Source organism: Centropristis striata, chromosome 8 (assembly GCF_030273125.1).
Source record: "Centropristis striata isolate RG_2023a ecotype Rhode Island chromosome 8, C.striata_1.0, whole genome shotgun sequence".
In the NCBI taxonomy this organism is placed as follows: domain Eukaryota; kingdom Metazoa; phylum Chordata; class Actinopteri; order Perciformes; family Serranidae; genus Centropristis; species Centropristis striata.
The window spans coordinates 36,325,690-36,348,936 of record NC_081524.1 but is presented as its reverse complement, the minus strand read 5'-3'; the positions used below and the strand labels follow the sequence as shown (position 1 = coordinate 36,348,936).

Below are 23,247 nucleotides of genomic sequence, written 5' to 3'. Positions count from 1 at the left end.
AGAAACTTTTCTACACTGCAGTGGTGCTGAATCCCCAAAAGGTCACACCTACTGTGTCTGATGATGTTGATGATGACTGAGTTGTTTTTCTTCGGATACCTTATTAAATTAATATGATGTTTAATAGTTAGTATAACAAGCAACAAAGTCTGTGAAGGGAGGATTTTGGGTGGGTGGGTCAAGCCCAGGAGGCAGCTGTTTGTGTACCATTTGTTGAATTATTTTTAACTTATGTACGTACTTTAACATTTGCACCTACCCTATGTCAGGTATGTAATGACTTGGCATATGTCACATGTTAAATCCCATACGTATGTTATGTAACAAACATACTTGTTTTAACTCCCACTAGATATTTTCCTAAACTTAACCAAACTTGCTGTTTCACAATGATGATCAAATGTGTTGTCGTGTTTAGATGCCAATCTAGGCTCGCAAAGCCAGGAGCAACATTTGTAAGAGACGATGTAGTCCACCATTGTTGTTATTATAGTCGCAGAGAGCGGGGCGTTTCCAGACATTTTCAGACGTATACAGTGAGGTAAAGACGTGGCTCTAAAGCCTGTAGAAAAAGCAAACAGGTTCTGAGACGGACCTGCTCCAGCACCAGCCCACACTGCAAAAAAAGAAAAGTTGTGTGAACTCAAAATCAAAAGGCAACAAACTTCGATAAAATTGGACAATTAAAATAAATATTTTAAGTTTTGTTTTTGAGTTTGCTCAACTCTGAATCATGATTTTTGTCAACTCAACTGTAAGTTGTACTAACTTATAATTTTACATTGTAATAACTTTTCATCCTTACTTCTGCTAACTTCTGCAATGTGCTGAATTGGCACGATTGTAACGCCGCTATGAAATGTCAGCTAGTGTTGCGACCACAATTTTGAGTTAGCATTGATACGGTAATGGCTACTCTTGTAGCTGTAACAAGCAGCGCCACTAGCATCAGTTAGCCGCTAGCATCAGTTAGCCGCTAGCATCAGTTAGCCGCTAGCTTTTGCTAATGAACAAATTTCACTGCTTTCCCGCATTTCAAAACAAAGAAATAAGAGTTATCAGAACTATTGTCTCTTGTTTTGAACCCCAACTTAAAGATATAAGTAACAACAACTCACAAACTTGTTTTTGAGCAGACAACTGGCTTCCTTTGTTGTGCTAACTTACATTATTGCCCTAAATGTCAATTTATATTTCCAAGTATTACCAACTTAAGTCACTGTTTTAGGCCAAAAAACACAAGTTGGCTTTTTTGCAGTGCAGCAAAACAGTGGCAGATTTATTATTGAAATTCTTAGTCATTTTTGTCCTTGATGTCGGACAATGGTAGACAAAAGCAGAAGAACACCTTCGCTCAATGTTTTTTTGGTTTTAGAATAGCTAAATAATACACACCTCGATGTGTCTGGGTGCAGACTGTGCCTTTGACACAAGAAGACTGGTTCAGCATGTCAAGATATCCAAAGCTAGACAGGTCAACTGTGTGTAGTTACAGATTGGATAATCACTGTTAAATTATGGCTGTCAATAATCCCCATCACCCTGAAATTGGGATTTTAAAGTAGTACTTGTATTTTAAAATAGTGCTTCTGCTAGACGAGTAGAAGCCACTGATAGCAGTGAAAGTCCTTGCTTTAACACCATGGAAACATCACGGCCATGTTTAATAGGAAATAATTATATATATAGAGTTCAGCATGTGAGATTGTCTTCTGGTTGACAATCTGGCACCAATTTATAAATTCAGATTAAATGAAAGGTAAGAGGAAGGACACTGCATATGGCTCTTCTTTCTCATGAAACTTAGACAGATGGATCAAGGCTTGAATCAAATTACACAGACGCCACAGAAGCCCTGGTAATATTATTATGCACAGCAGGATGTGTTTGATATTCAGGGAGGTGTTTGTTTTTGTGAGCCTGTCCGTTCCATCGTGGGGTCGTGATCTTGAGAGCGTAAACGACAAGGATGGATCATCTTCTGTTTTTTTCATAGGACAATAAGACCTCTAAAGAGAACACACACACTTTCTGTCACCTGAAAACTGTTTTCACTTTCATTTCTTGTGCTTTGCCGTCTCCTCACTCACTCTCTTTTTCGTCTTGTCTCTCCCGCTGTCTTACTGTCCCTAGCTTTCACACTTCTCTGAGATGTACCACAACACTCTACACCTCATACGTCCCTATTTTCTCCTTGGTTTGCACCTGAGCCCCCAGAGGCTCCTGTAACTGACCTTGCTACACAGTCACCATGGCTGCTGATTTCACTGCAGTCCCACGACACTTAAGTCAGCATTTAATAAGGTTAATATTCGTCTCTATGCCTGTTTTAACTGCACTTGTAGGTTTAACTTGGGAAAATACCAAGTTGCTTTTCTTGTTGGCCCTGCTGTTTGATGCTGAGGATTTATTAGGATTTTTTTCTTTGCTGAATGGCCATTTTTTTTCAGATGTTATTCAAGACTCAAGCATTGTGTTTGTAATGTCAACTGTATAAAAGTGGGAGTACTCCAACTGATGAAGCCTCATGGCTTCTGCTAAACAAAATGTGCTGACACAAGCTCACCGGCTGTTTGGTGAACAATGGCACTTGCTTCACATCTCTCACATGACTGTAACCACCTGGTAACATTACTGCAATTGCAAATGCTATGCAGAAGCTGTTTTGAAGATAAATGCTAAATCTTACCTTAATTAGAATGCCACATGGAGAATGCAGATCTCCACCAAGGCCAATTGTGCATTCATGTGCTCATCAAATGGTCCTATTTCCCAAGTTGCAAAGTAATTCTTCTAGGGGTGTGCCATCTCGTATCGTTCACGATAATATCAGTATATTTTTTTATGGTTAAAAAAAATGCATATCATGATATTGGCAACATTCCTACTTGTTGATGTAGTGGTTAAAGTTGTTTTAATCACAAAAAGCTACTTACTCTCTGTCACTAAACACATGCAGCTTTCAAAATAAGAGCAGTGTGTTAACAGAATCCACCACAGAACTTTTCCAGAAGACTGTCAAAATAAGATGCCTTAAATAAAACATACAAGAACTTTTATTCTCCTTTACAAAATGTCATTAAAATATGCCCCCGGAACCCCTAAATGGTTATTTTTATTATTTTCTCATACTCAAGAGTCAAGAGTAAATGTTTTTGTATTTGGCAACTGTTGAGATTTGCACTTCACACTACATTTTAGATTTTTATTTATTTATTCATATTTTCTATATATTTTTAAGTATTTGGTAATATTGTCAAGAATATCTTTATCGCAAAAATAGCCTGAAATATCGTGATATTCTTTTAGGGCCATATCGCCCACCCCTAAATTCTTCTGACTTTGCTGCTGTTCATCAGCTCAGACAGATTCAGCATCGTTTGTGCCACTGCCTCACTGTTAGAGCAGTTTCCCCTGCTTTGACTGCTTTGTACAGTACCTTTGCATAATGCCGGTGCAGCCAACCATAAATACAGAAGCAATAAAAGTGGAGGGATCAGAAAAAAGGTCTGTCTGTGCACACCTATACTGAGGTTCTAATTAGCCAAAATGATCGAAGACACCTGTGCACATGTTTCTGTTTTTACTATTAGAACGTAGCAGCTTTAATTCTAGACATCTGATCATTTGTTAATTGACTTCTGGGAGGCAGGTGCATGTAATTAAAGGCAAATAACTTGCATGAATGATAGAAAACCAGCTTCATGTTTGTTGCCAGTATTGCTGCAAAGTAATTCTTCTGACTTTCTGTTGTGTTCATGAGCTTTAAGTCATATTTTGGAAAAAAAACATTAAAAAAACAATTGTATTTTATAGTTAAGACAATAATATACAGCCACGTTGATAGCTGGTTCCAATATTTGCAAAGGAAACAGATCAGGTGAGTTGGGAAATATGTTTGGGAACTGATTTTTCTAATAATTCCAAAACCACATGAATGCAACACAAATGCCCTATCTCACAATGCTAACAAAAGTGAAAATCATTTTGTATATCCACCCTGTGATTTGGATCCACTGCAAAATGTGTTACATACTCCACTCTTCCACCAAATTTAAAGAAAATTGGACCAGTCTTTTTTCTGTTATGCTGCTGTCAGACAGACAATTCAAACTGACAACAGCCTCCTTGGCAGAGGTAATAAGCAGCTCTCTCACAGCTCCTGCCACTCTACCTGCTGCTGTTTATCAGCTCAGACAGATTCAGCATAGTTTGTGCCACTGTCTCACTGTTAGAGCAATTTTCCCTGCTTTTGCTGCTTTGTAAATACAGAAGCAATCAGGATAAGGAAAAAGGTCTGTCTGTGCACACCTACACTGAGGTTCTAATTAGCCAAAATGATCGAAGACACCTGTGCACATGTTTCTGTTTGTACTGTTGGAGTGTAGCAGCTTTAATTCTAGGAATCTGATCATTGGTTAATTGACTTCTGGGAGGCAGGTGCATGTAATTAAAGGCCATTAACTTGCATGGATGATAGAAAACCAGCTTTATAAGTGTTGCCAGTATTGAGAGGGCTGCTGCAGGAACAGGTATGCATTTACAGTAACATAGATGGAATCTCTGTATCTGTTAATACATAAAAATATGGCATTGTTATTCTGGCATGGTCTTGACAAGTCATTTAAAATGCATGGTATGTGTGTGTTGCCAGAAAACACAGGTGGAATCTGTTGTAAAATGCCTTTAGTGTGACACTGAGTTATTTTAGGCAGCCCATTGCTCAATTAAAACTTTTCTCGTCTTCTTTTCTTCACCTCACCTTTTGTACTTTTGGATGGTTGCCGGCTGGAAGACGAAGAAGAAATGGGGCTACTTTCTTCTGTTCCTCCTGACGCTTGTGGTTTGCCATTTGTCTGGGGGATATTTTCAAGGATTTGTGGTTGTGTTTTGTCTTTTGCCGTGTTTTGTTTCAGGCCTTCAACAGCTGCCTTAATTGGCACTGGGGGAATAGGCTGGTGTATATATTTGTCTACCTGCCATATAGAGTTCACTGAAGTCACAAGGGAAAAAGTTAGCTCAAATGTCACTGTTTATTTTCACTGTTAGGCTTCAGTTTTCTCTGCTGTCATGCCTCAGTGCTTTGGGGGGGTTTTCTCACACGCTGACAAGTTAATTCTGCATTTATGGTGTTATTTTTGCCTCAGAAGAGAGAGTATTTTAAGTTGTGATATGACCTTAAGAAGTCCTCCAGTAGATATGTAAGGAGCAGATAAGGAGCAGATCTGAATTAGCATTTATATGCAAATCGCAAGCTTAAGGTGGATTCAGTCAATTTTTCTTAACTACACTACACTACTTTACATTTACATTTCCTTTGTGTATTTCTTGCTTTCCATTCAGTTAATTCTGTTAATATTCACTGCAAGTTATTTCCAAAAGCCAAAGAGTCGTTCAAGTCGAACAAATTCATTTCAATCAAAATTTGCAAAACTTGCTGCTAAGATTTTTCCCCATAATTCTTCTCCTATTTCCCGTTTACTAATGACTGTCCCTGCCATCTTGACCCACATTTCGTGTGCTGTGAAATTTGCTCTTTCCTGTCTCATAAATCATAGGACAATAGCAAGGCCCAGTGCTGTTGATGAATGGCTTTAGCCTTCTACCGCTGCTGAACTGAGACACACACACACGACGCATACACATACTTGAAATGCAGATAATATGATGATAATATAGATCCATACAGATAAACGTGCCTGTATACTCACACTCCATGCCTCTTCACACAACACAGTGTGTTGTATCAAACCACACTCAGACAATGAGAATCCCTTCTGGGTGTGAGTAGGTGCGAAACTCTAAAATCAATAAAATCCAGAGGGAAAAACAATGATGTTTCATTGTCTACATTTGTTCAATAAAGCCCTAGACACACACACACACACACACACAGATTGCATTGCACTGCTGCACAGTACTGGGATAAAAAAATGTCCCTGCGGATCTTCTGGTTTCTTCCACTTCAACACCAACACCTGAATTTGCAGAAAATCTTATTGCTCCTATTTTTCATTTTCATTGACTGAATGGAGCGACAGACATTTATTCATCATAAAAGCCTTTTGCTGAGCGAGAACTTGGCTTTTCTGTTCCTTCACAGACTTATCTCCAATTTCCAAAACTCTCTTCACGCTTCAATTTCATGTTATACAGGCACCAGGATGCTTAGTGTGGAATGAGACTTTTGTCACAAAGACAGACTGACTGACTTTTATCTGGAGTCACAGCTTAAAAAGACTTGAGTGTGACGGCCCAGATACACACTCCTTGGAGTGTCTGTTAGTCCAACTAAACGCTGAACAAGACATTTTTAATGAACAAAACGTTCAAAGTTATGAGACCCAACAGCTAAACGTCCTTTTTTTATATCTGTATAACGTTTCACATAACTTTATTGACATGTTGCCGTGGATACGCATTGTTCTGCTTCTCTCCTGATGATGGCTCGCCTTGTTGGCGACCTGTCAATCAAAAGGTAGCCACGCCCCATATCAAACAATTCTTTATCTTCTATTATCTTCTAAATGGGGCCATTATTAGAACTATTAGCATCAAATTGTCTTGAAGAAGATTTTTTTTTACTAGCGATTGAGACCATAGTGTTGTCCTAAAAAAATTCTGAGGTAATAAATAAATTCTCATTTTGCATTGAAATGTATGGACAGAAATCTTTCTGCAGCCAAACTTAGCACCCCCTACTGGAATTTTTTGGTAGAAAGCAGCTTAAGGCACTTCCTGGTTTGCCTGCCTAGCACATGTGCCTGCACCTGTCAGAGACAATAGCTCTCCAGACCAGCAGGTGGCAGTAGTCTGTTTTTTGATCCAATGAGATGAAGATTTCTCTACAGCCTTCTGTGTGTGCCTTTTTGACTTTAGTTGTTTGCTTGCTTTCCTCTTTTCCGTTTCTTTTCTGGTGCACTGATTTGCTTAAGCTCAACAGCCAATCAGATTGAATTTTCTCACAAATGGGCACCAAATCAACATAGTTTTTACTGCTACTTGCCATTAATCACACTTTTTTTTAACCATCTGCCATAGTCTGAAGAGACGCAGGGTATATTTGGGTGGTTGAGTTTGTCCATTAAGTTCACGTCTCATTCTCAGAAATTCTTGTAATTCTAGCACACATCCGGGATTTTCTTTGCGTACATAAAATCAATATACTATGAAGATTGAATGCACTATGTACGCACTATGTTTATTATTTGTCATACAACTTTATATGCAACTTCTTAGTGTGTCAAAGTGTCTGGTTTTTATAGTTTTCATGTAATCCTCAGGACTTTTGTTCACAAACGGGCTTGTTTGATCATTTGTAGGCTGTGCAAAGTAAATGCTTCAGAGAATCGTTCTATCTGACTTGGCACATAACAGTTAATGTCTGTGCCCAAATATCATGTTTTCTGATTATCATTAAATACCACCTTGATGAGATGCCAGCTGTGTTCTGTACGGGTGATTCTGCAGAATGAGAGTACAAGATAAGAAAAGGTATGAGAAGAATGAAACACGGCTGCTTTGGTATTTAATCACGCTCGTGGTTAGCTACTTATCACAGCCCATTAAATGTTTTCACCACTCCTGTCTGCTGGTATTGAACTCTCTTGAGACAGCGGCTCTGGGGGATTTAAGATACCATGCAATCAATACTTTGTGCCAGAGGGGTTGTGGGGGCACTAGACAGCCATGTCAGCTCTCACAGTTTTAATAAATGGCTGTGTGAAAGCTGGTGGCTCTGCAGAGAGAACTCTTCAGGAGATTCTGCTTCTTGTTAATGGGATTTTTTCATGTGACTGGTGATGAGACGGTGACTCAGCTGTACTTTCATTTGGCCTCATTCTTTTTAAGTGATGGGAAAATACAGCAGGTACAGGCTTCTGAATTGGGCCACAATGATGTATTGCATTGTTTCTATCATATCAAAATGGGGCACATTTGAACAATTTATTAAACTGATCACAGGTCCGTATTCAACCCATAGTATCTGCTGCCTGGGAAATAATAAGATGAGTCAAAAACCTTTGAAATAACCAGCAGGGATTTTAATTTATTTAAACCACTGTATCGTCTGAATTAATTCCAATTCAAGTCACCGTGTTAACATGTAACTTTCCACCATCAGCCCATATGTATGGTAGTCTAGATCAGTAGTTCTCAACATTTTTGAGTCGCGACCCCCAATTTAACATGCATGTTGTCCGCGACCCCTGATCACTGAACACAATCTCACACGCACTGTTCAGATCATACAAACTCAGTTGATACGACAAATTTTGGACAAATAATGAAGCAGACAACAACTAAAGCATCTCTCTGTCTGTGCATTTATATATATATTTTTTATATTTTATTGTTACTTTTAATCAAAGTCCTTTGCTATAAGTTTAAAGGTCCATTCTGACCTCCTGAGTGTGTAACAGTCAGCTTCAAGCCAGAGACTCCTTGGAAAGTAATAACTTGCAATAGTACTTGCAAAATGACACAAAATGACCAAAAAGAGACACAAAATGACCAAAAAATGCATTAAATTAAGCAAAAAAGGACTCAAATTGACCAAAAAAGGACCACAAGAGACCCACATTGACCAAAGAAGACACAAAATGACTAAAAACAGACAAAATGACCAAAAAAAGGAAACAAAATGACCAAAAAAGACACAAATTGACCCCAAAATGATCAAAAAAGACACAAAATGACACAGAATGAAAGGTTAAGGAAAAATGAAATGAAACAATCCGATGTGGTATGAGGCTGTGCAGAGGACGGAACAAAACCAGGTCACAGCCAAGACACGATGACATAGTAGAATTTGTCTCCGTCATGGTGGAGAGCAGGATATCTGGCAGCCGGTTGCATGATGGATACCACTTGGCAACACATGGTGACTGACCTGATCTGAATTTGCATAAACACGACTCTGCTCCAACTTCATGCAGATCACAACTTCATGCATCACTTAAGAGGACCAGAATCAAGTTTCGATCGGCCTTTTAAATTTCTTCCAGTTTTTTACACGCTATGACAGTCACTTCTCCTTCACATGCTTCTCTATTGTCGTCTACGGACAGGAGACCTCACAAAATCTGTTTATGACATCTATATGATGGACAAGTTATCTTATATCTAAAGCCCTACAGATTATATATCGATTGAGAACAATTGAGCATCAGCTGTTCAGACGTTTCAGTCAGAAAAGTTCTGTGTTTGATGCACTGACAGCGTTGGCTCACAGATGAGCACAGGAGGATCATTGAAAGCCTTTAATTAAATCCTAGAACAACCCATGAGTGGCTAATAAATGGGGAGAAATGTTTCCAGATACTTAATTGCCAAAGCCATCCATCTTCTGTGAGTAGAGTCTTTGTTTCTGCCAATTTGTTCCTGTCTTGTAGTTTGAAAGTTTGTGCTTCTGTAGCGGAGAAGATTTTTTTTTTAAAACCGGTGAAATGAGATAAAACCTTTAACAATGCTCATGGGAGAAACGGAAAGAGACAGTATTTCATTATGCACTAGGTGCTGCAGAGGCTGGAGGCAGTGTGTGTGTGTGTGAGCATAGTAGATGATGAGCATATAGTCGTGTTAGTGTGTGTGTGCGTCTCTGTGAATGTGTCAGCCGTATTTTTTACTCTGTGGCTGATGAAAGGGACGCCGTTGACGTGAACAGTTGTCGGTTGTTGTGTCAGCAACATGAGACGACGGTTGAACCGAAAAACTAGCATGAAGCTTGTAATGTGACACTGAGCCCTGAAAGGAAAGGAGGAAGTGAGATGGAGATGGAAATGGGCGGGGACAGCAGACAGAAGAGAGGCAGATGTTTTGTGTTTGTTTCTGAATTTTTATATTATAAGGTGGATAATTTTGCCAGTTTTCAATGTAAATTTACCTGTAAAATGAAAGCAGTGTCACCATTTATTCAAGATTCCTGTGGTCTATGTCTAGTACCTTCAGGTTGAATGCACTTATTGTAAGTTGCTTTGGACAAAAGCGTCTGCTAAATGACATGTAATGTAATGTAAGAAAAAGCACAAACATGGAGTTGTCTGTGGCAAAAATGCATGGAGCTAGTCAGAAAACAATCCAAACCTGCACCTCTGCAGTGGCAATGGTTAAAGATTTACTGAGTTGAGAAATATATCTTTACTTGAAATATGTCATTTTTTGTTTATTTTCATGCACTTACTTTGGCCTATAGGACATTGATATGACTTATGTACTATGTGATGTATGCTGTATGTAATGTAGAAGATCTTTTTGGGATATCGAGGGAGGGGGGATGTCGCTAACCTGGGAGGGTATTTCGGGAGGGGTGGGTGGGTAAAGGGAAGTGAATACTACTTGTTGTATTACTGTATTTGACTTGTTTCATGCCCTTGTCTTTTGAAAATAAAAATAATTGATCACCCAAAAAAAAAGCAAAAAAAGCACAAACATGTTAAATAGCTTGTCATTTCTCAGAGCCAGTACTTATCTGAGATAGCTCTCTTCACAGGAAACAAATTTGGCAAAAAACTGGTAGCAGTGCATCAGTGATTACATGTGTATTTCTCGGTGTAGTCGTCGTGGAGACAGATTGAGTTTGGCGTGATCTACTCCAGCCTGCTCTGCCCTGCAGCGCTGCAATAACACCTGTAAGTGATGGACCTCACTTCATTATCAGGACTAACATTTCCTCTGACCTCGGTAAAACAAATCCAATTTCACAGAACCTGCAAAGCAAATTATCTTTTCATCTTCAGCCCAAAAACCAAAGTAATTATTTCTTGTTTCACAGCAGTTCAGGGACTGTTGTGTTGATGTCACATAACCAGTCAGACAATTATTTTATTCACCAACCTCTCATTACAGGTGGATGTTTCAGCTTTTAAAAAGATGGTTTGGATTTTTTTTTTAAAGTTGGGTTGATTGAGGTACATAGCTACTACACTATGCACTATACACTACTATTAGCTACAGTAAATGGTGGTCAGCACACCCCTAGTTTGGAGAAGCAGGCATGAGTACTGGCATGGAAGCTAAGTAATGTGCTGCAGTGGAAGGGGGCCACAATGTACAACCACGATTCCAAAAAAAGAAATCGTTGACACCGATGAGTTGATATAAATGTAACAGGTTTGCATTAAATTGGCATATGATATCGTCTCATATCAATCGGTGGCCCCTGAATCGAATCGAATCTTAGTTATACCGTGGCAGACTTTGTGATATTGGCAAATGGATGGATGGATGGATGGATGGATGGATGGATGGATGGATGGATGGATGGATGGATGGATGGATGGATGGATAGATAGATAGATAGATAGATAGATTACTTTACTCATCCCCGAAGGGAAATTCGGTTGTCACAGTAGTCTGGTATTCAAGTACGATAATATACAATGGAATAAAATACTGAGGTAGCATAAATAAAAACAACAATAAAAAAAACAAAAAACAGAATACAACAAGGACACTTAAGAAGTTAAGAAAAGCAGATCAGATCAGTTGGTAGGTTGGCAAGATGATGGTAATTATAATTATACTGATGATATGATGGCAACAATACTATAGTGACTAGACGGTATATAATTGTAATAATAGTACAGTATAAAATATAATATAATATGTAATAATAAATATATCATCGTCCAATTAATCGATCTACTATCGTAAACCCATGATATTCACCCCTAATCTCAATAGCCTCTTTTTGTGCCGAATGATGACATGACTTAAAATCTGTGGACATGAGTGCAGGAAACACACACACACACACACACACACACACACACACACCAATTATAATCAGTGTGCCAGCAGGCCTCCTCTGGGGCCTGATTGGCAGCACAATTATCATTTTCTGACGTCACTTTTGTCCTCGTCCTCGTCTCACTCGGGGGAGCCGGCGACCAGAGAGGTGCTCTTTGCTCCTCTTCCTCGTTCCTTTCATCTCCTCTGACACATTGCTAAAATGCTCGCTCTCTCCCCTCACCCTACTTTCCTCAGTGTTTAAAAGGTTGTGACTGATAGGATTTGCCATTTAGGAACTGTCTGACATTTATCCTGACTTTTCCCCTCCATAGAAAAAACAGACCATAGAAGATGCAGATGCCTTATAATCTTCTTCTCTTTTTCAGGGCTGCTGGAAGTTGCACCACCTACGGCAGCAGAGTTAAGATACGGTAAGTCTTATATTTGCAATCTAGATGGATGTTTTTGAATGTTTCTATGTGTCTTTTAACCTTTTCCGGTACAGTGGGGTGATTAAAGGAGTACATTCATTTGAAAAAAGCATATCAATCTTGTAGCAGGACATCCTCGAATGACACCCCTCATTTAACTGCCAATCATCCAGGAAGAATAATGAGGATCGGTCATAATTAGCGTTAATGAGCCAGTTCATTGTGTTTTATTGATGAAACTCTGGCGCCATGGCCCTCCAATGAAAGGATATACTTACTGTGTTCACTGCAAAAAAAGAATAGTTGGGTGAACTCAAAATTTCAAGGCAACAAACTTTATATATATTAATAAAATTTTAAGTTGGACAATTAAACTAAATATTTTAAGTTTTGTTTTTGAGTTTGCTTAACTCTGAATTCAGATTTTTGTCAACTCAACTGTAAGTTGTCCTATCTTATAATTTTACATTGTCAATCAATCAATCAATCAAACTTTATTTATATAGCGCTTTTCATACATATAAATGCAACTTAAAGTGCTTTGATGGATGTTGTATTGTTATTGTAATAACTTTTAATCCTTACTGCTGCTAACTTCTGCAATGTGCTGAATTGGCACGATTGTAACGCTGCTATTAAATGTCAGCTAATGTTGCGACCACAATTTTGAGTTAGCATTGATACGCTAATGGCTACTCTTGTAGCTGTAACAAGCAGCGCCGCTAGCATCAGTTAGGCGCTAGCATCAGTTAGCCGCTAGCTTTTAAGTTGGCTTTTTTGCAGTGTATGAACCTGGCCTATAGGGTTATCACCCATGATGGTACCCAATAATTTTAAGGTGCAAGACAAAGTTTTTTTGACACAGACAAAGATGGGAGAAGATGACAAGCTGTAAATTCAAAATACAAAGCTCACAATATTTAGCCATTGCGTAATTTTCTTGAGAGTTCATCACTGTTTCCACTACAGGTAGCAGATCACATCACACAACAAATACTGTTAAAGAAAAGCAAGAAAACAAACAATCCAGATCTCAAGACTGAGGCAGGAACTTGTCACTGTAAACAGACTCCTTGTTCTCCATCTGCTGTTCAACAGCATGCAGTCTGCACAGCTAATGGTCTTTCATATAATACATTTATTGATTTATGTTTATGGTTTTTAAGATCCCCATTTGCTTCTACTGATTTTTCTGCAATCTATGAATACTCTTAAATGTTATGGAGCAAAATACAGAACATTAAAGCTGTACTGGGAATTGTTGCCTCCTCCACAGACTAATGAAAATGAAAGCAACCCCCCTGATTCACTCTCATTTCTGAGCAAGCTTGGTGTTTCACCTCAATATATTAATGTTTTTCAGCACAGTGAATGCTATTTTTGTAGCTTCAAACCCAACCGTGACGCCTAGAACATCCTGAACACAGCAAAATGAAAAGAAAAGAAAATACAGGCATTGCAATCCTGCATAGTTTACACATGAATTAACACAGAAAATATTAAATGCAGAAAACAAAAACAACAACAACACAGATTACTTTTGTATGAGACTAAATTAGCAAATAGATCAACGGTCAACTTGCAATTTGTAGCTAAATGTGTTTGGCGTGAGCTGCTAATAAGCTTCTGCATATAGAACCATGTCCTTCACATAATATCTCACTATAAATGGAAGGTCTCTCACATGTAATCCACCTGCACACACTCAGATCAAAGCTGGTGCAGGCATGATTCACTGTGCTGCTCAGTTCCTGACATGACCTCACATTCCTCTCCTCCTCTCCTCCTGCTGAGAGGCAGTGTACTTCATATCAGCTTGTGTTTGTTAAATGAAAACTGGGAGAAAGACAAAGAGGTCTTTGACTAGAAGCAAAAACAGAGACATCATGAGAGAAAGCTCTGTGTTTCTCTTGTGCTGAAATGCATTTTTTCCTGCTTTGACTCAACACTAAAGATAACACAGCTGAGTGGAACTTGAAAAATAAACATCGACTCAGCCGGCTGTCACTGAAGCAACAGCATCAGAACAGCTCTCATGATTTTTCTCAAGACAGCAACCTCTTTGTGTTGGGTGTTTTGTTGCTTTTCTCCTCCTGGGAGTTACACAAGTCGACGAATTAGATGGAGAAATCGGCATGTTGTTTTATTACTGTGAACAGATACAAGTGAAATGACATAGTTTTGTAAAAACGGGATGCACAAAACGTGTGTCACACCGCGGTGAGTGTTTTGTCAAGTTGCGTTTTTGTCCTGTCTCTGTCTTGTCAATTCCTGTTTTATTTTGAAAAGTAACTCTCCTCTCGTTTCAGGTCACTTGCCCTTCCTCATGTGTCTCCAGTCTGATTGTCTTCCCTGATTCCCTGATTGTGTCCACCTGTTCCCCATTACCCTCATGTGCTTATAGTCTGTGTCTCCCCTTTGTCCTGTGCCAGTGTGTCATGTCTTTTGTCCGCACCACTAGCTCTGAACCACAGTATTGCCACAGTCATAGTCTTGTGAAATTGTTATTTTTCCTTAGCCCTCGTTAAGAGTGATTTTTTGTTGGCCTTTTGCCCCTTTTTGCCTAGAGATCTCCTCAGTTTAGTTTTGGTATTTTTCTTAGTAACTCCCTCGTTTTTAGAGGCGCCTTTTGTTACCTGTAGCTCCGTTTTTCTTGGACACAATAAAGACCTTGTTTTTTCTCAACTACTCTGCATCCGAGTCCTATTCCTGGGTTTCCCCTCCGTGTCAGTACACACTGGCCAGCATGGACTCGGCAGAGCAGGACCAGCTGAGCGCGGCGCTGCGCTCTCAGGCGTCCAAACTCACGCAGCAGGAGGAGCAGGTGGCCAGCCTTGGCCAAGGACTCAGAGGACTCGCGTTCAGCCAAGAGGAGTTTAAGGCCACCGTGATGTCCAAGGTGGGTCTCCTCGGCTCCCAGGTGGAGCAGCTTCTCCTCATCCTCGCCAAGAACCCGACAGCAGCGCCTGAACCGCCCGCAGCGTCTCCGGAGCCCTCTCCCTCATCTACGCGCTTTGGCGCATGCACCAGGCTGGCTCCTCCGGAGCGATACTCGGGGGACCTCGGACTAAGTAGGTCCTTCATCATAGAATGCGAAAGGCATTATGAACACTCACCCCATGATTTTCCCACGGAGAGATCCAGAGTTGCCTTCATGATGTCTCACCTCACGGGGAGGGCCCGGGCGTGGGCCACCGCGGAGTGGGCCAGAGACTCCGAGGTGTGTACGTCACATAAGAGATTCACCGAAGCTCTCAGACTCGTCTTTGACCCGGTGGCGACAGATCGAGAGAGGGCTCGGGAACTCTGCAGGCTGAAGCAGGGAGCTGATTCAGTTTGTGATTATGCCATCCGCTTCCGCACCCTGGCTACGGAGAGCGGGTGGAACGCCGCTGCCTTGTACGACGTTTTTTTTGAAAGGGCTCGCAGATCCTATCCAGGATCTTCTGGTTCCGCTGGACCTTCCTCCGGACCTCGACTCCCTCATCGCTCTCGCCGTCCGCACGGATAACCGGCTGCAGGAGAGGAAGCAGCGGCGCGGGTCCAGGTTGGTGCCAGCCGCTATGCCAGATCCCTCCGCGGCTCCTTGGCGCACGGCGCCACGTCGATCTCCTCCCGAGCCACTTCCTCGCCCTTCTGCTGAGCTGGAGGGGGAACCTATGCAGCTGGGAAGGTCCCGGCTTTCTCGGGAGGAGCGGCAGCGGCGATCCCAGGAAGGCAGGTGCTTTTACTGTGGCACACAGGGCCACCTCATCGCCGCCTGCCCCGTGAAAGCGACCTTGGTGGTGAGTCATTTCACAGCCGTCACCCCCATCCCACGAAAGTTAACAACCGTAACGATTAAGCACCTTGGCAAGGACATTGAGCAGGGTGTTTTGATTGACTCGGGGGCGGATGGGAGCTTGATTGACTGGGGGTTTGCTCAGAGACTGGGGCTCCAGGTAGAGCCGCTGAGTAAGCCTATTAAGGCGAGCGCGCTCAACGGGCGCGCACTATTTGACATTACACATATTTCGGAACCAGTACACATTCACATCGCTGATCATGAGGAGCACATTAGACTTTACCTGATTAACTCACCTCAGCACTCTCTCATCCTCGGGCTCCCGTGGCTGGTGCGCCACAACCCGCGCATTGATTGGCAGACCGGGGACATTATTGGGTGGGGGGAGGGTTGTAAAATCTGTTGCCGGCCCCAGAATGAAATTCTCACTCTGAACAATGTTTCTGTTAACTCTGCCATAGACCCAGAGACCATCGACCTGACCACAGTACCAAGCTGTTATCACCACCTCGCGGAGGTTTTTTGTAAAAATAAGGCCACAGCTCTTCCGCCACATCGCCCCTATGACTGCCCCATCGAGCTCCTGCCGGGCTCCACCATTCCCAAGGGCCGGCTTTATTCGGTTTCTGGGCCTGAAAGGCAGGCCATGAAAGACTACATTGAGACCTCATTGAAAGCAGGCCTGATTCGACCATCCTCGTCTCCAGCCGGGGCTGGGTTCTTTTTTGTAAAGAAAAAGGATGGGACCCTCCGCCCCTGCATTGACTATAGCCCCCTCAACGAGATCACAGTAAAGAATAGATATCCCCTTCCCCTCATGACTTCAGTATTCGACCAACTTCAACAGGCGCAGATCTTCACCAAATTAGACCTGCGTAATGCATATCACCTCGTTCGCATTCGGGAAGGGGATGAGTGGAAGACTGGTTTCAACACACCTTCAGGACACTATGAGTATTTAGTCATGCCGTTCGGCCTCACAAACGCTCCAGCAGTATTTCAGTCCATGATAAATGATGTGTTGAGAGATTTTCTAGATCACTTTGTATATGTCTACTTAGATGACATCCTGATTTACTCTCCCGACGTGGAGACTCACAAGAGACACGTCAATCTTGTTCTGCAACGTCTCCTTGAGAATAAGTTGTTTGTAAAGGCCGAAAAGAGCGAATTTCACGCCGATACCATCTCCTTCCTGGGCTTTATCATAGCTCCTGGAAGGGTTCAGATGGACCCGGCAAAAGTTAGCGCTGTGGCTGAGTGGCCCACACCAGATAGCCGCAAGAAAGTGCAGCAATTCTTAGGATTTGCCAACTTTTACAGGCGGTTTATCAGAGGCTTCAGCGCGACAGCGGCTCCTCTCCATGCTCTCACTTCTCCACAGGTGCCGTTCCGCTGGTCCGCCGACGCGGACGCAGCCTTCCGAGAGCTTAAGCGGCGGTTCACCACAGCACCCATCCTCACACTCCCCGACCCCTCTCGCCAGTTCGTGGTGGAAGTTGATGCTTCCAATGAGGGGATCGGGGGTGTTCTGTCCCAACGAGCCGAGTCGGACAACAAGCTCCACCCCTGTGCCTTCCTGTCACGACGCCTGACGGCAGCGGAGCGAAACTACGATGTGGGAAATCGGGAGCTGCTGGCAGTGAAGGTGGCGCTGGAGGAGTGGCGGCACTGGCTGGAGGGGGCACAACACCCGTTCCTGGTTTGGACAGACCATAAGAACCTGCAGTACATAAGAAAAGCCAGACGGTTGAATTCTCGACAAGCCCGCTGGTCATTGTTCTTTAACCGTTTTCAATTTTCCCTATCCTACAGACCGGGGTCAAAGAACACTAAGCCTGATGCCCTGTCCCGTCTTTTCAGCCCCGAGCCCGTTGCCACGGAACCTGACCCCATCCTTCCACTTAACCATGTGGTTGGAGCGGTTACCTGGCCCATAGAAGCCGAGGTGAAGCAGGCGAATGGTGAGACCCCTCCACCTAGTGGGTGCCCCGAAAATCGTCTGTTTGTTCCTGTTAATCTGCGCCCACAGGTGATTCACTGGGCTCACTCGTCTCTGCTCACCTGCCATCCGGGTGTACGTCGGACCATGTTCGCCATCGCACAGCGGTTCTGGTGGCCGTCCATGGAGCCGGAGGTCCAGGAGTACGTTGAGGCGTGTCCAGTCTGTGCCAGGAATAAGAACTCCTCCAGAGCCCGCGCAGGCTTGCTGCAGCCTCTCCCCATCCCGTCCCGGCCGTGGGCGGAGATCTCCATGGATTTTGTCACGGGGCTCCCGATCTCCAGAGGTAACACTACGGTCTTAACCGTAGTGGACAGATTCTCTAAGATGGCACATTTCATAGCTTTGCCTAAACTGCCGTCTGCTAAAGAAACAGCTGAGTGTATGATGAACAATGTGTTTAGGATCCACGGATTCCCTCAGGACATTGTGTCAGATCGGGGGCCCCAATTTATCTCACGGTTCTGGAGGGAGTTCTGCAAGTTAATTGGAGCTACTGTTAGCCTCACCTCGGGGTACCATCCAGAGGCTAACGGCCAGACGGAGCGCCTCAATCAGCAGCTGGAAACCGGCCTCCGGTGCCTGGTGGCACAGAATCCAGCGTCTTGGAGTCAACACCTGACATGGGTCGAGTACGCCCACAATTCCCTTCCCACCTCTGCCACCGGTATGTCCCCCTTCAATTGTGTGTTTGGTTACCAACCCCCTGTCTTTTCTGAGTCTGAGCCTGAAGTGTCGGTGCCCTCCGCCCATGCCCTAGTCCGCCGCTGCCGCCGCATCTGGGCAGCAGCCCGCCAGACACTAATCCGTCAAGGGGACAGAGTTAAGAGAGCAGCAGATCGCAGGAGGAGACCGGCTCCTGCCTATCAACCTGGCCAGCGGGTGTGGCTCGCTGCCAAGGAGCTGCCGTTGCAGGTGGAGTCCCGCAAACTGGCTCCACGCTTTGTTGGTCCATTCCCCATCTCTAAAATCATCAATCCAGCAGCCGTGCGCCTCCGTCTGCCCCGGTCCCTCAGAGTACATCCCACCTTCCATGTCAGCAAGATTAAGCCTGTCAAGGAGAGCGTCATGGTGCCGACAACCAAGCCACCCCCGTCTCCCCGAATGGTCGAAGGGGGGCCTGTTTATGCCGTAAAGAAGCTGCTGGCAGTGCGCAATCGAGGTCGGGGCAGGCAGTTCCTTGTGGACTGGGAGGGGTATGGCCCAGAGGAACGACAGTGGGTCCCAGCCAGGTTCATCATGGACCCTGACCTCATTCGAGACTTTTATAAAGAACACCCTGAACAGCCTGGGCCGTCAGGTGTCGGCCCTAGAGGGGGGGGTACTGTCACACCGCGGTGAGTGTTTTGTCAAGTTGCGTTTTTGTCCTGTCTCTGTCTTGTCAATTCCTGTTTTATTTTGAAAAGTAACTCTCCTCTCGTTTCAGGTCACTTGCCCTTCCTCATGTGTCTCCAGTCTGATTGTCTTCCCTGATTCCCTGATTGTGTCCACCTGTTCCCCATTACCCTCATGTGCTTATAGTCTGTGTCTCCCCTTTGTCCTGTGCCAGTGTGTCATGTCTTTTGTCCGCACCACTAGCTCTGAACCACAGTATTGCCACAGTCATAGTCTTGTGAAATTGTTATTTTTCCTTAGCCCTCGTTAAGAGTGATTTTTTGTTGGCCTTTTGCCCCTTTTTGCCTAGAGATCTCCTCAGTTTAGTTTTGGTATTTTTCTTAGTAACTCCCTCGTTTTTAGAGGCGCCTTTTGTTACCTGTAGCTCCGTTTTTCTTGGACACAATAAAGACCTTGTTTTTTCTCAACTACTCTGCATCCGAGTCCTATTCCTGGGTTTCCCCTCCGTGTCAACGTGATGGTCCGTGATGTTTAAATCTAATCGTTTACTTTTGTTTTTAACCCATAAGAACCCAGACCTAGTTATCCTTAAATGATGTGTTCTATAAGTGAACCACATAGAACACATTTCTGATGTTTTAAAAAAAAAAAAAATACTATCCCTAAATGTCAAAGATCTGTGATGTGCCATATACGTTACAATGGGCATTTATGGTATTTATCTTTATGATATTTCTTATTTTAAAACAGAAAAAAATATAAAAGTGTTCTGCTTACAGAGACACAAATTTGCCTTTTTCTTTTGCATCTCCTTAACATATATCAAAAATTTGACTTTAATTTGTTCAAGAAATATGGTCAGAACAAGTTAAATGCAATACAGGACACCCTGTTAAAGGATTAGAATTATCAGATTGGTTTAAACTTAGCCTAGCAACAAGAAATAAGCTTTTTGAAAATTTTCACATTTCTGTTTCCAGTCACAGCCACATTTTGGAGAAGTCACTTCTTGTCAAAGTCACATGACCACCACACCAGGGTGTTGAGTATACGTCGCTTAGGGATTTAATGAGTTATTGTCAAGCATAAAGCTGAATATGGGAGATTCTATAAGATTTAAAGTGTTTGTTACTCAGGTGTCACCATGGGTTCTTATGGGTTAACATGGGACACGAACCTCGTTCTCCTGGGTGAAAGTCTGATGTATGTTCGACCCATCCACCACCCCTCCTGCTCGCTCTGAGCGTGAATTCTGCCATGTCATTCATTATTATTACAGCCACAAGACGGCGACGGAGGACAGTCTAAAACAAAAATATGGGACGTATTTGGCTGCCTGTCCAAACGACCAATTGGTGGTTTTTGAGGGGAGAGCGGCCTGGGAACAAAGCTGCTATGTTGCTACACTCAAAAAAATAACTTGTTCCCTGAACGAAATAAAATTATGGAAATAATTTCCACCTAAATAAAATGCTTTAATTTAGCGAGAAACAGTTTTGTTGAGTGAACAAAAATCTAAATATGTTGGGTCAACATGATGTGTTTGCGTTACTGTTAATTTATTACCAGGGGTCAGTCCAACTAGATTTCTAAGGGTAATTGTAACATACGAACATAATTTTCTTGGGCCATTTAAACGTGTATGACATTATTAAGAGTTATGTTATTTAATAGGGTAGTTACAACTACTTTTTAAAATAGTGCAGGACATGAATTAATTGTGCTGAGCCAACAAAACAAAGTTAGGTTGAAGTGGTTTTACCTTTATCATATGAAAATGAACATAATAGTAATTATTCAGGAAATAAATCATTTTTAAACAGAATATTATATTCAGCAATTTAATTAGGTTGTTTTAACATAAAGTATTCTAGTACATTTTAAAGTGTTGCATTTTATGCTAAAACTACATGTTTTAAAACTGTTGAACCACAAAACATATTATTTAGTAGAAGCTAAATGTTAGACTTAGGATAAGGTAGCAGACACCCAGTTTGCAATGTGAAATATGAAGTTTACAAAGACCTTACCATGTGTCTTTTTCATATAGATTCTTTGTTTATTATATTACCTTGCTATATAGTGGAATCAGGATAGAACATTTTCTCTATATTGCCCAGCTCTAACTCTGACATAAAGATAATAAAATAAGTTTGATAACTGATTCAACCCATTTAAGCAGGGAAAGCAGATACGTCGTTTTGTAGTATTTGTAGTTTTTTTCACCTATTTTCGGTCTCTTGGCCAATGAAATGCATCAGAATACATGTGGGAGTGTCGTAATGCAACACGTTGATTTAAAAAAAAAACTTTATTGAAGGTTTTGACAAATAAACTCAACTTCTTATAAAAGACACATGTATAAGCTCTCAAATATAGGTTTTTACGGGCATTTTTTCCAGGCATTTTAGGCCTAAATGGGTTAATGGTGGAATCCTTTGTGAAGCTTCTTCTTTTTTGCCGATAACTGAGTGAGTTTGAGTGTAATTTAGTTTAGCCAATCAAATTGTCTGAACCCCGGTCTCATTTGTTTCACTGAATCATAATAGATCATGATTCGGTGTTGTTTTTAATCGGAAGATTTTTGTAAAAGATTTCTAAAATGATATCCTTTGAAGTTTGAGACTTCTGAGGTTTGAGCAGAGTCTCTTACGCTCTCATTTTGTCTGTGCCCTGAAATTAGATTAGGTAGGTCAGATGCAATGTGATGCAAATGTTAAAATGAGTCAAGAGCTCAGAGAGCAGACCTCTGCCAAGGCCTCTGTGCAAAATGTGGCAAAAATCACATAAGCAAAATCACTTAGTACTAAAAACATCATCATAAATCACTTCAAAACTTTCCCAAATAGCATGATAGTTAGTCATTTTGGTCACGGCGTATGATAAAAAGTGCAGTAACTGGAACTACTGTAGCCAGAGGAGTTCATTTTTAATTTACAGCTGAGTCCGGAGGAGATAAGGAGTTCTCATTTACAAGTGAAAATGTGGAGATCTTGGTGATCCCTGTTGTCATAAAAGCTTTATGGATAGTTTGAAAGTTTGGAAGTTACACTTTAGTTCAGGGTCAGCAAAAAAATGATGTGCTGGATGTTTAAAGCGCAGTCATGTAACCTGCCGTCACTTCATTGGGTAGTCAATAACACTTTAGAGAAGCACAGGGTCTGTCTCTGTCAGGGCTCATTTGTGTTAACTTCTCGTTTGTTTTTCTGCAGAGAAGCATTCAAACCAAACACCATGTTGTGATTATTATAGTTCTCAGAGCCAAGAGTTGGAGTGCTCTTCAAAATCCAATCAAAGTTGCCCCTGGTGTACCATTAAAGTGAAGTCTGTGTTTAAGATTTGAATGAGTAGGTGTTTTATGTACTCAAACAGTGGGATTGAAAAGTGAAGGAGGCATAACACAAGAAGAAAATACTGGTATTCACCAGCAATTATGCTTTAAGCAAACACTTTTCTGCAGATCACTAACTTGACTGAACTTCACTTGAACTTCAGCTGAAATAGACTAAATCTTCCCAAGGCTAACGGTGACATTTAAAATTCACTTTCACTGCACCAACAATATATCACACTGTATATCTTATCTACCCACACAACACACAGTGAGTCTCTTTATGCATGCAAAGGGAATAATGCATTATTCTGTATAGTAGTATTAACATTCTGATAGCCTTTTTGGTCTGGAAATGGAGCTGCTTCATATTTATGACACTATTTCCACAAAAAAGGTCAAGGTTGAGTCTCAGTCACAGCCCAAGGACCCATTAGGTAACAACCTCCAGCTAGGGGTGTGCCATATGGTATCGTTCACAATAATATCGGTATATATTTTTTATGGTTAAAAAAAATGCATATCATGATATTGGCAACGTTCTTACTTCTTGATGTAGTGGTTAAAGTTGTTTTAATCACAAAAAGCTACTTACTCCCTGTCGCTAAACACATGCAGCTTTCAAAATAAG

The 23,247-nt window shown here is 41.9% G+C and overlaps 1 protein-coding gene across 1 annotated transcript in view; it reads left to right on the top strand.

The window, feature by feature from the left end:
• The window catches only part of LOC131976078 (transmembrane protein 65-like), a 61,179-nt gene that overhangs the window by 10,711 nt on the left and 27,221 nt on the right, over positions 1-23,247 (top strand). The window contains exon 3 of the mRNA XM_059338974.1: positions 12,120-12,164. Within this exon, the coding sequence (XP_059194957.1) occupies positions 12,120-12,164 (45 nt within the window). The remainder of the gene's footprint in view (positions 1-12,119; positions 12,165-23,247) is intronic.